General features: G+C 39.6%; 1 protein-coding gene across 2 annotated transcripts in view; it reads right to left on the reverse strand.

Moving 5' to 3' along the window:
* LOC146331504 (growth/differentiation factor 11-like) overlaps nt 1–13,604 on the reverse strand; it is a 32,072-nt gene extending 18,468 nt beyond the window's left edge. For both annotated transcript variants that reach the window (XM_084731947.1, XM_084731940.1), the window contains exon 1: nt 11,548–13,604. In XM_084731947.1, coding sequence (XP_084588073.1) covers nt 11,548–11,965 — 418 coding nt within the window. In that variant the 5' untranslated portion in view covers nt 11,966–13,604. The remainder of the gene's footprint in view (nt 1–11,547) is intronic.
* Between the last annotated feature and the right edge of the window lie 1,191 nt (nt 13,605–14,795).

Genomic DNA, 14,795 nt, shown 5'->3' on the forward strand with positions numbered 1-14,795 from the left:
TATGATATTACTAACATGATGCATCTATTGATTAAATGTAAAGAACAAAAGTGCAAAACCTAAATCCACTATCAACTTGCACTCCAACACTGGTCATTCAGTTGCTGTCCTGTTGACTCGTGTAAGAAGGAAATCTGAGTTGAGGGACTAAAACAGATATAATGTTATAATCAGTTTGGGTCTTTTACAACGCATTTATGGACTATTGCTCAATGTAACAAGCAAAGCAAACTCAAACTCTGCAGCAACATGTGTAATGCAAAAAACCTCAGAGTATGAGTTTACTCTGTAAAAAAAACTAAAGCAAAGTTCAGTTTACTTTGTATCATGGGTCAGCTAACATCACAGACAAATTACTGGTCATTTAATTTAGTTTGTTCAGCTCAGCAGTGACACTAAAACCAGCAGCAGAAGGATTATAATTTGAACTGCATGACTGCTGAACTGCCTTATTTGAACGAGCACATCTCTACAAACATACCTGTCTATCTCTAAGTCCTCTCATCACACGCTCCAAGTGACCTAAAAGAACACACACTGTATAATTACAAGCTAACACATTTTGTTAAAGTTTGACCTCTGGGATCATATTTCTCTCTTGCTTTCCTCAAAACAGTGTGCAAAGGGCTCTAAGGTTCCAGTGCTGTCATTTGGTTGCGGTGTCAGGATCTCTACCCAATTCTCTGCCAATATCTAAGTCCATATGATATGACATCGAGAGGTAGTGTCACTTTTATGTTGTTAATTTGATACACTTAATATGTTAAATTGGTACACTGAAAACAAGTCTGCTTAACTGTGTGGACAAAAATGTATTCTTCCCCCCCTAAATATATAAAATCTTTAAGATTGCATATTGTCACTGTCCAGTGAAAAACACTTGTCTCCAACTTTTCAGAAGCTAAGAAAAGCAGCCATGTTTTCAGTTTTGTGGAAAATGTGAAATTTTTCAGATGGTTCAATGGCTTTGGAAATGTTTGGTTTTTTTTAAGATTATTTCCCTGTAATGAAATGTTATTTCTCCATACTGCATGCAGTCTGTTTCACGGGGCAGTAGGTTGGTTTTTGCCTGAAGTGCATTGACAAGAATATGATCCCTCACTGGCTTCCCAGTCAACTGTGTTTGCTGGGATGCATGACCAACCTGGAGATGCCGCTACCTGGTACTGAGGTGAGAAATCTGTCCCCACACCACATATGTTCCTGATGACAAACACAAATCTCCCTCACCAAGTGATAATACTCCCTTATACTCAGTAACCAGTGTATTTAACACATCACTGATAGGAAGATACAGATACAGATACAGACAAAACTTTGATTCTTCTCTTCACTCTGTCTTGTATCATGTGAAACATCATGAGCCTCTCTGGTAGCAACTGTTCCAAATTAAACATTGATAAGTTACTATGCTCCTTATAGCTGAACAAACTTTCAGAATATCTCAGACAAGAGGGGGGGAGTAAGATTATGTCAAGACAATCAACATCTCTCAGACCCAGGGGGCTCATGTCAGTCAAGTCAGTGGATGGATTTGATGACACAAGTTCTGCAGCAACTGTCCAATCAATCTGCTTATGCTGCTTAAGTACGATATGATGCACAACATGATGGCACCTCCAAAACACGAGTATTCATCCAGCAATGCCGACATTAAAATTCTGGAAATTAATACAGGGAGCAGAAGTTGGGATTCAGGCATTTGCTGAATTTGCAACAGGGGACAAATAATTAAGAATATGTCACTGACAGCGTTTCACAAAGTTGATAAAGTTCCCCAGAATTCAAAGACTCATAAAACTCCAGGGAGTCTGGGAACTTACTTTCCAGGTGACAAAAGATCAAACTGCTATTCAACTTACTATTTTCGTAAAATCTGACAATGTTACCTTCATTAAAAATTTGACTTCTGTTAGAAGAAAATGTAATGGTGAAACAGGTTAAAACAGTGTACTGCCTATTGTTGTTGTGTAGTTGTGTATTAGAGTAAACTTTATTGTCTCAGAGGGGAAATTTGCCAGTGAAACAGTCCCTGCTTCACATAAAGACATCATGAGACATGAGAAAGGTTCGTTTCAATGCTAGACAGTTGCATTACATGATAACATCTTAAAACAATTACAGAGATTTTGCTATACATTTGACACCGAAAACATGGCGGCTTAAAAATGAAACTGCTCATCTTTTTCTTATGATGGCAGGTAAAACACAGTTTACACACAGATGAGCCTAATATTACATGTTGTTACAGCAACATGCTGTGACAAATTGAGATTGTTTTATACAAACAAAGGAATAACTTAAAGTAGACCTTTGTCAACTCACAAGAGTTTATATTTATTTATAAAGTTTCCCCTGGTACTCTCTGCTACTCTGTCCCCATGTGATGAAGGAGTATACTGCAGTTACTATACTCTTAAGATTGTGTCCCATGTCCCACAGCGGAGGAAACAACTTAACTTTGACCAGCTCACCAGCGTACTCATCACCACTTCCCACTGTCGCTCTGCGACCACTAACTATCTCACTCAGCCGAAGGCAGCAGGCGGATCAGTGCTCACATCCCTGCCAGGCGAGTGTCAGACATACGTCCCCATGTTGGGTTTTATCTTGGCACCACATATCTGTAACTTTGTTGTGTTCAGCCTCTGAAGCTTGAAGTTAGCTGGCTAGCTACACTGACGAAGCTAAGCTAAGAAAACAATAGCACATATAACAGCTGTATGATTGAAAGAAACACACTCACAGTAGCCTGCAGATAAACAAACACAGCTGCCACCAATGAAACCAATAGTTTTGGGTTTACCTAACCAGGCAGGATTAGTAAGAAAATAATAAAGACGAGATGGAGACGTAACGCTGTGCAATGACCAGCAGCAACAGCTGCTTTTTATATTCTCTCCAACATGTAAATACAGAACTTTGCCAACACCTCCCACCCTACCTGAACTCTGAGGGGATACTAAAATCGCAAATAGAGAAGGCTCCATCATCTCAATGCTAATACATAGTAAACTACATATAGCTCATAGGTTTATTTCATAGTTCTCAGCTCCAGGCAAAGTGAGGAGGGTCCCCAAAGAAAATCTTGCCAAGGGCCTCTGTTGTTTAGAGCTGGCCCTGAAAACAATCATTTTCCTATAGCATGGGGAGGCTGATCGTATTTTTGTACTTATTGTCACTCAACCTGAAACTCTCAAACTAAGCAACCAGCAGGTCAAAGTTACTTTTTAAAAAATTCTGTTCCTGACATGACCACATACGTCCTCCACACACATTTCGCCCACTGATTAGTTTCATCACCTTAAACGTTTAAAAAATGTGCCATATTTCTCCCTGCAAGCTGTTTGGGCACACTCAACTACTGAAAAAAATCCCTGAAGCCTCCCAAATCTGTTAGAGTCTGAGCCAAGGGTTTTCTCTAAAGACAAAGTTAGCGTGACCAGATTGTGCCAACGCTCCCTCCAGGAAGCTTTTTCTGCATATACAAACTCTCCTCTATTGTACATCCATCGCTCTCTTTATGAGCTCCTCTTTATCCATCTGTGTTTTACATAATGTATATAAATCAAATTTGGCTCTGGTCCCTGAAGAAATCACTCCGACTGTGCGTTTTCATAACTTCCATAATGAACTTCCTGGGGTGATGTGACTACAGCAGGCAGAAACACAACCACAGGTGATAAATACAGCGAGCAGAGAAGAGGCTAATTAAATTTTCATGTAGATAATCGTGAGGTAAGCCACTGTTAATTGTGCTTCTCTCCGACACAGTGGCTCCCTCATGGGATGCGGCATTATGCCCATGCAGCACTTCCTTTGCTTAAACGCCTCTTAGATTTAATGGACTCTTCCATAAACTGATCCTCAGCATGACCACACAGAGCCTGAACGCATCCATCAACAATAATCCCCTCAATGATCTCCATTTTATCTTTTCACTCCTCCTCCTCCTCCTCCTCCTCCTCCTCCTCACTCATGTCCCTACACAGGGCTTAATTACTGGTGTGAAGTAATTATTTCCTTTATTAGCGAAACGTAACATCTGTTTCAGGTCTTTTTAATTGTACCTATAAAACCCGTCCGTGATTTCTGTCCCTTTAGGATAGGACTGGGCTGCTTGTTGCTCCCTGTGGACTCACTCCCTTCTTCCCTCCACGACCCCCCTCCTCCTTCATACAGCAGCGTGAGCCGCGTGCACCTAACTCGATCACACTCTTTGAAATCCTTTAAAGAAGCATCGAGGACCTCACCAGTGCTCAGATCGAGACAAAAAATATTCCTGCACTAGCAGTGCCTCCAAATTTAAAGGAATTAATGCAGTGTACCATTAACTGTCCAGACTTCTCAGTGTTGTATTTTTGGTAAAGCATGCATTAAATTCCAAAGCAACATATTCCCAAATGCCAAGAGGGAAAAGGCCGGCTGCAGGGACTGGTATATGGGAGCGTGGGAATAGGGGAAGGAGGGTGGAAGGAGTGAGATTCCTGAGGTCCTGGGGAAATTTTGTCCCCGTATTAATAGACTTTGGTCCCTTTGAAATTTTATTACCCATAAAGTTGACAGTATGTTGTGCAATTTCTACAGTCCCACAGACCTTTCCTTTCTTACCTTTTTACTTCTTTTTAAACAAACCGGTCGTGCCCCCCGGCGTCCAAACAATCCAACACACCAAAGTTTATTTTTCCCTCAAACTGATGCCACCAAACCACACAAGCCGGGAGAACAGGTGTCATCGTCAAACTGAGACCTCCATGGAATAAATAAATCTATAAAAACCTCACATAGTCATCAACTTGCAGCAAACACTGGCCAGGGAGCTGAAGACAGTCCGACTTCTGCTGCTCTGTCCTTTTAGCGCTCTCCCTCTTAATTTTTATGGTTCCTGCACCTTCAGGAAATGACCCTTTTATAGGGTCAACACTATAAAAGACTTGTTTTTTTGTGGGAGTGGTTAGTGGATGAGTGTGTGTGTGTGTGTGTGTGTGTGTGTGGTGGGGGGATAAGTGTTCAAGTTACTACCGGTTCGTCTTTGCTGCCAAAGAAAGAGACCCGATGAGGTTAATAGTCTCCTCTTCCAATATATCACATAGCTGTGAACTCTGTGACCCTTTTTGTCAATAGGAGAACTTTTCTCTGGAGTGTGTGTGTGACTGTGTGAGTGTGTGTGTGAGCATCCTTATGTGTCTACACAAGTGTGCACATGTGGAAATCTGTATAGATTTGTATACATGTGTGTAGATGTTCATTTTGATGTACTCAGAGTTGTGTAAGCCTCTGCTCGAACTGAATGTGCCACATCTTAACAGGATTATATAATAATGCCAGTATAGCACTTCCTAATGTTAGCCTACACACACAATCACGATGGAGGGGATGAAATGTGGGGATAACATGATTTAACAAAGTGAGAAGTTTCCAGAATAGTTCAGTAGGGATCAGAAATGTTTCAAATGTTTCGAAAGGTAAAGTTTTTACTTGCATGTAGCCTTGATCGTCGCCTGATACTGTATTTTCTATATTGTACATAGTGTTCTTCTGATACGTTTTTACTTTCCTCTTTTCTCTTTATCTCTCCTAATATCTTTTTTCTTGTATTATATATTTTTTCAGTTTTTATACCTTGTTTTTCCCATGTCAAACACCATTCAGAGCGGAAGGAAAAAATAAGAATTTGACAGCTGTTGACAGTAAATGCTTTGATTTGACTTGACTTGATGTGACTTTGATTTTGGACATGTTAATATCAAAATTACTCAAAATTAAGGCTGCAACTAATGATCTGTCCACCATTTTCTCAATTAATCGACAGAGGTGAGAAGTAACAACATACAAAGTATATTTTTCAGGTACCTGTATTTTAACTGAGTATTTATTTTTCGTGACAACTTTTTACTTCTACACCCTACATTTTAACACAAATATCTGTACTTTCTTGTCCTTACATTTTGAAATGCATGGGGGAATTACCCATAATTTTAATTTTGTGTCATTGCACGCCGCCACCCCAGCATCAACACTGATTTAAACCTAAATGGATGGGACAATAACACATAGAAAGAAATATCAGGCTCAGTTAGCTTAGCACAGAAACAGTGGGTAGAAATATCCTTCAGAGGGCCACTTTTTACTGTTATATTTTGAGAACATTTCAGAGTCTGTACTTTGTCACTTTTACTTGAGGGGACAAGTGAAAAGTTGAATCAGTGATTCTACTTTAACACAACTATCTGAACTTCTACTTGAGTAAAGAATGTTTGTACTTTTGCTAAATTTTTAATTGATTACTTGTTTGGTCTATAAAATGTTAGAAAATGGTGAAAAATATTGATCACATTTTCCCAAAGCCCAAGATGACGCCCTCAAATGTATTTTGTCGACAAACCAAAGATGTTAGGAGGACTAAATAAATAAGAAAATATTTACATTTGAGGTACTGAAGAGGAGGAGCTAGATATTTTTCCTAAGAGTGGCACAAAACTAATAATTAAGTAATATAATAGTTGAAAACTATTCAACTAATTGTTACAGCTCTACTCAAAATGTCACAGCACAGGGAAAGTGTTTACACAAGGGAAAAGATGATCACATATACAAAGTTTTTTATAAAAGTTTTTGTACAACAGATGATATAACCATGAATTGTCTTAGTCCACAGAGATGCCATTTCTCTTGAAATATTTTCCCTGCTCTGGCAGAATTTAATCCAACAGTTGAATGGTTTGCATTTAATTACCATTTGATCTTAATTTCTTAATCTATTAGTTTTTGGTTTGAGTTAGCGTTAAAGTGATTTTTTTCTTTACATATACATGACAGTAAACTGAATATCTTAGGGTTGTGGACAAAACAAGACATTTGACAACGTTGTCTTGGCTTTGGAAAACACTTTCTCACCATTTTCTGGGCCCAACAACTAATCGATTAATTGAAAAGATAATCGACAGATTGATCGACAATGACAATAATTGATGCATTTGCAGTTACAACCGTAAACAGCATCAAAACATCCACAGACAGACGGAGAGAAAGAAAGGAGGAGGAGGTCGTGATGGCAGAGGAAGGTCTGGTCTAAATGTCTTGGACAGGTGACAAATGGAAGACTAGTGGGGTCAAATCCTCACCCTGCCTCGGGCAAAACAAACTGAGCTCCAAAATACACACTCTGCTTGCACGCTCATGCACAATTACACACATAAATCAATCAATATACAAAGAGTATAGCTCATACATGAATGCAAATAGATTTGTCAGTAGAAATCACAGCTCCTTCACGCTGCTGCACAAGAAAATGACCCTGATAAACTCCAAACTGAGCCATTTTTTAATGCATGAACAGCGAGCGAAGCGGTTACCTACACAACACACTGTATGGATGGAGGGAGATCTTTTAGTGCTGCACTATGATATAAATAGCTGTACTTTTCCATGAAATTTCATAGTAATTAGAGACCAGGAAGCATGGACCCTCTCAACCCCCACTGCGGCACCCACGTACCTTGAGTGAATACTAAGAAGCAACTCTGGCACGGGTCCAGTTCAGTATGTACTGTGTGAACCCACATGGCCCATCAAAGGCAGCGTGCACGACCGTGAAAGGGTGATTGGGTTCGAGGTGCGCAGGGAATAGTGTTTGAAGTCCTCCTTCTATCAGAGAGACAGAAAATGCACTTTTAATCCTGTGGGATCACTAAGGCGCCACAGGCAAAAGAGATGCAGTCATTCTCTCAACTCTTCTATGAGTACCGGAGAAAAGAGGAGGAAAGAGAAAGAGAGGGGGCAAACGGGGAGGAAGATGGGGGTGGAGGGAGGGGCTGAGGGAGAGAGAAGGAGCAGATGATAAAAACTGCAGCTGACGTAGAGAGATGAGGCAAACAGAACAGAGAGGAAGTGCTGTAACATGACAGATACAGCAGTAATGTCAGTCATTAGCTCCTCTGGCTGGCACGACGCCACTAGAAATACGCAATTAAGCCAGCGTCATACATAATGCCCGTTTCTAACTTGAGAAGGTATCAAATCACTTTGCATGGTGTGTGCAGTGTGTGTATGTATGTGAGTGTGGCAGTGCAAAGGATGGGTAACAAACAGTCTGCTGTTGAGCTGTACAATGGCAACTCTACAGCAGCTAAGGAGGAACCTATAGACTCACTGAGCTGAGCCAGCATACAGTACTTAATATTTAATATTTTAATTTTAATTTTTAACTGACACTACTCAACTCTCTAAATACGATACAATACATAAGTTCTGCAGTCAGGGGTCTCTTGCATGAAAGCAATAACAAAGATGCAGTTCGATGACACTGTGAAGTAGCCTGGGATCATTGGATTTGTTGTCTTCATTGACCACCATCCACCACTGCAGGCAATATTCATGGAGGAGGTAATGTATTAAGTTTTATCTACATTAGTGCTGACCCCTAATAGTTGGTGAGAACAGTCTTAGTCAAACACCTCAAAGTCCATTCAGGAGTTGCACCTTGCCGTTAGGCCCGGGGTTGTTCCAACATGGACCTTTTCTCTTGAAACTCTGAAGTCGCCCGTTAGCACAGCCATTAGACTGAGACACAGCCTCAGAGACCGATGGAGCCCAGTTTGATGACAAGGACTAAGTACAGAGGTGATTTAATATTTTTATGTGGATTTTATGTTTTAATATGTACTGTATATCTCTACATGTGCCATGCACCAGTGGAAGACAAGTTTCTGTTATTGCCTACAATAATAGATAATAAAGTTTGAAATACAGTTTGAGAATGTTGTTGATTTGCCTTGTCATGTGCAGATGAGCTTTCATCTTGTCTGTATTTACAGATGGAGATGGAATCATCCATTGATCTGCACATCAGAGAGATGACAGCAAGTCATTACAGAAAACATTCACTGTCAGCATGTATTGTATACATCCTATTCTATGGGCAGACAGCACTAACTGATTGTTATGTAGAAGACAGCTGCCACATAAAGCAAAATGGTTGACAAATGATGCATCAAATGATTTACAATGCCTTCTTAATTCACCTGTTAAGGTACAAGATATCAGCTGTGTACCGTTCTCCTTTAGGATGAACTGAACTGAATCATCAAAGCAAACTATTTTTAAAACATCCACAGAGTTCACATGGATTTTAGAAAGAAATATCTAAAAAAATTCAGTTACCCAACAACATGTCATGTGTAGGTTGATTTACTATAATCTAGGGCTACAACTAACGACTATTTTCAATATTGAATAATCTGTTGATTGTTTTAATGGATTGGATTGATCGATTAGTTGTTTGGTCAATAAAATGCCAGTAAATGGTGAAAGATGTCATCAGTTTTTCCCAAAGTCCCCTATGACATACACAAATATCTTGCTTTGTTAACAACCCAAAGACAATCAGTTTACTGTGATACAGGAGTTAAAAAAACGGAAAATACTCACATTTGAGAAGCTAAAATCAGAGTATTTGAATACTTCTTCTTAAAAAACCTCAAAAACAAACGATTAATCGGTCAAAATATTTAGGCAAGTGGTTAATTTAATAGTTGACAGCTAATAAATTATTCGACTAATCATTGCAGCTCTATAAGAGACAGGTGGGGTTGTCAGGACAGGTGAAGAAGTGTTGTTAAACTATAAGATATCCTGAAGGATCCAGCACACATCCTACACTCTGAATATGAACTTCTACCTTCAGGCAGACAATACAAAGCCAGCAAGAGCAAAAACAACTACTTTAAGTTTTCCATCATTCCTATGTCCATAGCCCTACTCAACAAGCAACCAGCTCAATTCTCACATATGCTGCCTCACTAGAACTGCAACTAATGATTTTTTTCCATTGCTCATGAATCTGTTGATTATTTTCTTAATTCATCAATTAGTTGTTTGGTCTATTAAATGTCAGATAATGATGAACAATGTTGATCACGGTTTCCCAAGCCCAAGATGTTGTCCTCAGAAGACTTGTTTTTTTTCCACAACTCAAATTTTTTTTAGTTTAGTTACTGAGGAGTAAAGAAACCAAAAAAATATGCAATCTGAGAAGCTGGAATCAGAGAATTTAGAAGTTTTCCTTTAAAGAAATACACAAACTCATTAATAGATTATTAAAACAGAGGTGATTCATTCATTATTTGATACCAAAGTGATTATTCATTGCAACTTGAAACCTCATGTATTATGTGGATATTTTCAGGTTTCTTTAGTTTCTCTGACAGTGAACTGACACTTGAGGGCAGACTGATAAACATTTTTCCCTAATTTCTGGCTTTTCAAAGACCAAACAACTAATCAATTAACTGGGAAAATAATGAGTGATTAATTGGTAATGACAATAATTGTTAGTTGCAGCCCAGCTGTATTGTTAACTGCAGCTGTGTAACACTATTGCCCAAGCCAAATTAAAGCCAAAATAAAGTATATTGTATCTTATCTTATTTTATTTTATCTTAATTTATCTTATATGAAAATACACCTCAACCAGTTTATCCAACAACTGAGAGGAAAAAAACACAGATACCTCCTGCACACAGGCTTATCTTTGTTCACTGATTATTTTGAGTGTGTTTTATCCGCCTTGTGCAGAATATATTACGTGTGTAAATGTTGTTGAACCCCGCGATTCGCCAGGAAAAGGTCACACACTCCCCTCGACCCTAAGTGATTCTCTGTCTTTGTGTACTCGTGGTGGAAAAAAAAACGAGCTGCGCCCATAAACTTCGCATTTAAAAGGCAAGTGCGGCCGAGGGGGGCCGCTGCATGAGGGGAACAATAGCAGCTTTTTGGACACACTTTTTCTCACTGCGATGAACAGCAGGGAAACCGGTAGAGGCTCCTATAAAAGAGCGATAGAGCACAGCTGCCAGGGTTCAACAGTAATTTTATAAAATGTCTCAGAGGGGCCTGCCTGCGGTTTATCTGTGGATTTATGGGAAAGTATAAGAGGGCGAGCAAATTGTTAGGGGCCAATAATCAGAGCAGACGTGATCATAACTCCAGATTTCATGGGCTTTTATGCTAAAAAGAAGACATAAAAGGATGCGAGCCAAATGCTGCATTATCATTAATAATGCACTTGACGTTCACATGGGTCTGTCATGCGTTTACGCGCAAAAATCAGCCAAAAGAGGCAAAGTCTGAGCATGACAGCAGGTGGATTGAGGAGTTCAGCAGCTCTATCATCATCACCATGAAAACAAAAGTTCATCAGGCCATATTGGAGCTGTCTGTCTCAGTGACGAGGCTCTTTATGCTGCTGATTATTGATTTATCAGCTTCACGCGTAATCCCTCGCCTATTTTGACAGCCGTGGCCAACAGCTGACCAGAGAGACATTTGTCTAATTGTATCACACACATGCGCGCACGCGCGCGCGCACACACACACAAACACGCACACACTGAGCGGACTACCAAACTGAATGTGAAAAAGTAGGTTAGGTCACTGACTGTCCACGCAGCAGGCCTGATGAGCCACTTGAACCTTTTCTGCTCTCGCAATTACGCGCATGACGCATTTGGAGACAATATTGTTGTGGGGTTGTAAACTATTACTCACGCTCAGAGGCCATGGTGATCACGGACTCCGTGGTGGCGTGGTACTCATCCTCCTCCATAAACTCATCCTGGGACGACGCGTCTCCCTGGAAGTCGTGATGGTCCAGGAGCTGCTGGAGCGGAGGCGCCTTGGGCAGCAGCTGGTTGACCACCTCCCGGCTGATGTTGGGCGCCTGCTTGAGACGCAGCTTGCTCAGGATCTGGGACTTGATTGTCTCCAGCCTCAGCACTTTGCTCTGCTCCCTCCACACACAGGCGGAGCACTCGTGGGAACCGGCGTCCTCGTCCAGCAGGGACAGCCCGGCATGATCCGTGGGCGTCTCGCTGGCAGAAGGCAGCAGCAGATTGGGCTCATCGCTCCCTGACTGTCCCAGGGAGATGAGCACCATCATGCACAGTAAGAAGTTGTACCTCGGCATGACGATGCGTGGACACCAGGCAATACAACTTTTTGCTTTCTTTTTCTTGTCTTTTTACTCGCTTTATCCCGTTATATCCCTTCTATCGGGTGTGCGCCGCTGCTCGCCTTATCCTACAAAAGGCAGGGACTCAGTGACATGCATCTAATCCAACACGATCACCCCGAAGTAGCTTTTTTGCAGCAGGAGATTTTGCAATAAATTTTCAGGAAAAAAAGTAGGTTCCAGTGTGTCTCGGTGATTGAAAGTTACCAGATTATTTGTCTGATGAATGCATAGCCCGCTCACATGTAGTATGATGGTTGTTTTTGGGCTCCTCTGTACAATTTTAGTCCATGGAGGTGTGTGAGTGTTCAGAAGTGTCACTGAAAAATGTGCATGTGCGGTCAAAAAGGGGCTCTTTATATATCTCAGCTGCCCGGTGTCGTAATCCGTCTCCATTGGCTAAGATTGCAACAAAAGGCTTTTAGGTCTGTCACCAAGTCAAGAGGGACAGAGCGGAGGGAGGGTGCGCGCACTGTTATGAGAGGATAAATGTTTTTACAGTGCACAAACAAGCTCTCATATTAGCCATAGAGCCCAATTAGGTTATTATGATGATGACAGAAACTATGGCTCACTGCGCCTGTTGGTATTAATGATTTATTATGGTGTAAATGATTTTTTTTTAAAAAAGATGCATGGATTCCTCCCGATTCTTCCACATCATCCCCTCAGTAACTCACATCTAAACATTTCTGGTGCATTTTAACTAAAAACTCACTAATGGGGAATCCTCATGATGGTTAAATGCAGATTATTTAGAAGTTGCAAGAGCTTGCATGAAAATTGAGCTGGTCCATTTGTGTGGACCAGTAAAGTGATAGTTGACTATATCATTTAAAATCAAAGGCTTTTAAATGCGCAAATGTGGTTTTTAAAAAGGTGCATGGCATAGTAATAATTAAAAGATAGTCTTAAGTTAATAGCTTGTATTAATAGATTGACTGAAGTCATGCAGTAGCTGCAGATTTGCATACTCTACAGACACTTTACAACGTATTACAGGCCTACTTGAAATTGGATTTGTACTGATCACTGTAGTTGGTGTAAAGCTGATGAAAATGTCTTTTTTTTCTTAAATTGTCTCTTCATTAATTACTATGAATTGTACAATTTAAAGCCTTCCATGTGTCACATTTGATCTGTAAGCCTCCAGTTCAATAAAATGTCAGATGATCTGATGTGGTCCAACAACAATCTTGCAGTGATACCATATTTATGACGGTTTATGTGCTTATTGATGAAAGTTGGGATATTTCTGGAGCACATTTCTTGTTCATGTACAAACAATGAGTTTCCTGCTCTCAGTGAGCTCATCACTGACCCACTAGTGTCATCTGCTGGAGGAAAACACAGTTGCAGCCTCAGAACAGATCATGGTACTAGTTTTCATGTGTGCTGTGCCTTTCATTTCTTATTATGGTCAGATGTGGTGCTTCATTGTATGACACAGTCCTGTAGGCATTGTAATGTGCATATACGGCAGTATTAAATCTGTACTGTTCAAATACTGATATAACTAAAAACTGTGCTAAGTTTGTGAGGATCATGCTTTCCGGCACCTTAAAGCCACAACAAGGAACTTTCTTATTATGCTGATTTTTTCATGATTAGCCCTGATATGATTCCTGACGATTAGTAGCACCGTTCCAAATATGTTTTTTTTTATTGTTTGATTACTGCATTACTGCATTTGGAAAAACTCAGGAAATACAGTCCAGCATCAACCAAAGTTAGCAACAGTCTCTCAGACAAATCTCAAAGGACATGATGTCATGACAAATCATAAAGAACTTTTAAATATAAAACCTGGTGAAATGACATCTGAGAGTGTGTCAAAACTTTTTGAACATTTTAGCACATTTTAACAAAACCATGATAATGGTGATAATAAAGATAATTTTAGTCACTATAATCATGATATGAAATTTCCACACCACTTCCTCACTACCTTCATCATAACCACAAAATATAACATAGAAAAATAGTATTATCTTTAAAAAAAAATTAAACCTATACTTGAATAGTGAAGCTCAGACTATTGTTCAAGTCAAAAAAAACAAAAAACAAAAAACAAACCACACATTACATTTTTTATGAGGGTTGCTTTCTTGCAAGTGTAAAGCCAGACATTGCTAAACTTTGGTTTTTGTATGAATTAAACACAGTATGTAAACTGTGCTGCTAGGGGTCTCTAACAAAAAAGTAGTTTCATGCTGTAAAGAAGAGTGGGATCATGGGAGTTGTTGTCTTCATTGTTAATAGGTATTAAAGTATGTATTAAAGTTTTATTCACATTATGTTTAGTCACATTTGCCAATTTCCTTCCTCACTCTCTGGCATATCAGACATACCTCATGTTTTCCTGGAAGTTACAGCAACTAAAGGCTGGTAGGAAACATATTGTTACCTTGAATAAATCATGGATTTCTCTTCTGAACATTGATGAAAATATTTGTGCTAATTTCTAAATACACAGCTCAGCAAAATATACAAAATAGGTCTAGCATTTTTAGACATTTTAATGCAGAAAAGTTAGATATTTTGGGTTTAAACACACAAGCATGTTATTAGTGGTAGATTTTGTAATCTTTGTACAGAGACTAACTGATTCCCCCAGTTTCCAATATTTATGCTAAGCTAAGCTAATCAGCTGCTGGCTTCTTATTAATCCTAAATGTGGTATTGGTCTTTTCATCAATCTCGTAGCATGAAGACAAATAATTTATTTTACAAAATGTTTAATGTTTATTGCTTTATACTATAAATTAAGTGGACAAAAAGTAAG

This window comes from Lutjanus erythropterus, chromosome 2 (assembly GCF_056507025.1).
Source record: "Lutjanus erythropterus isolate fLutEry1 chromosome 2, fLutEry1.hap2, whole genome shotgun sequence".
Lineage (NCBI taxonomy): Eukaryota > Metazoa > Chordata > Actinopteri > Lutjaniformes > Lutjanidae > Lutjanus > Lutjanus erythropterus.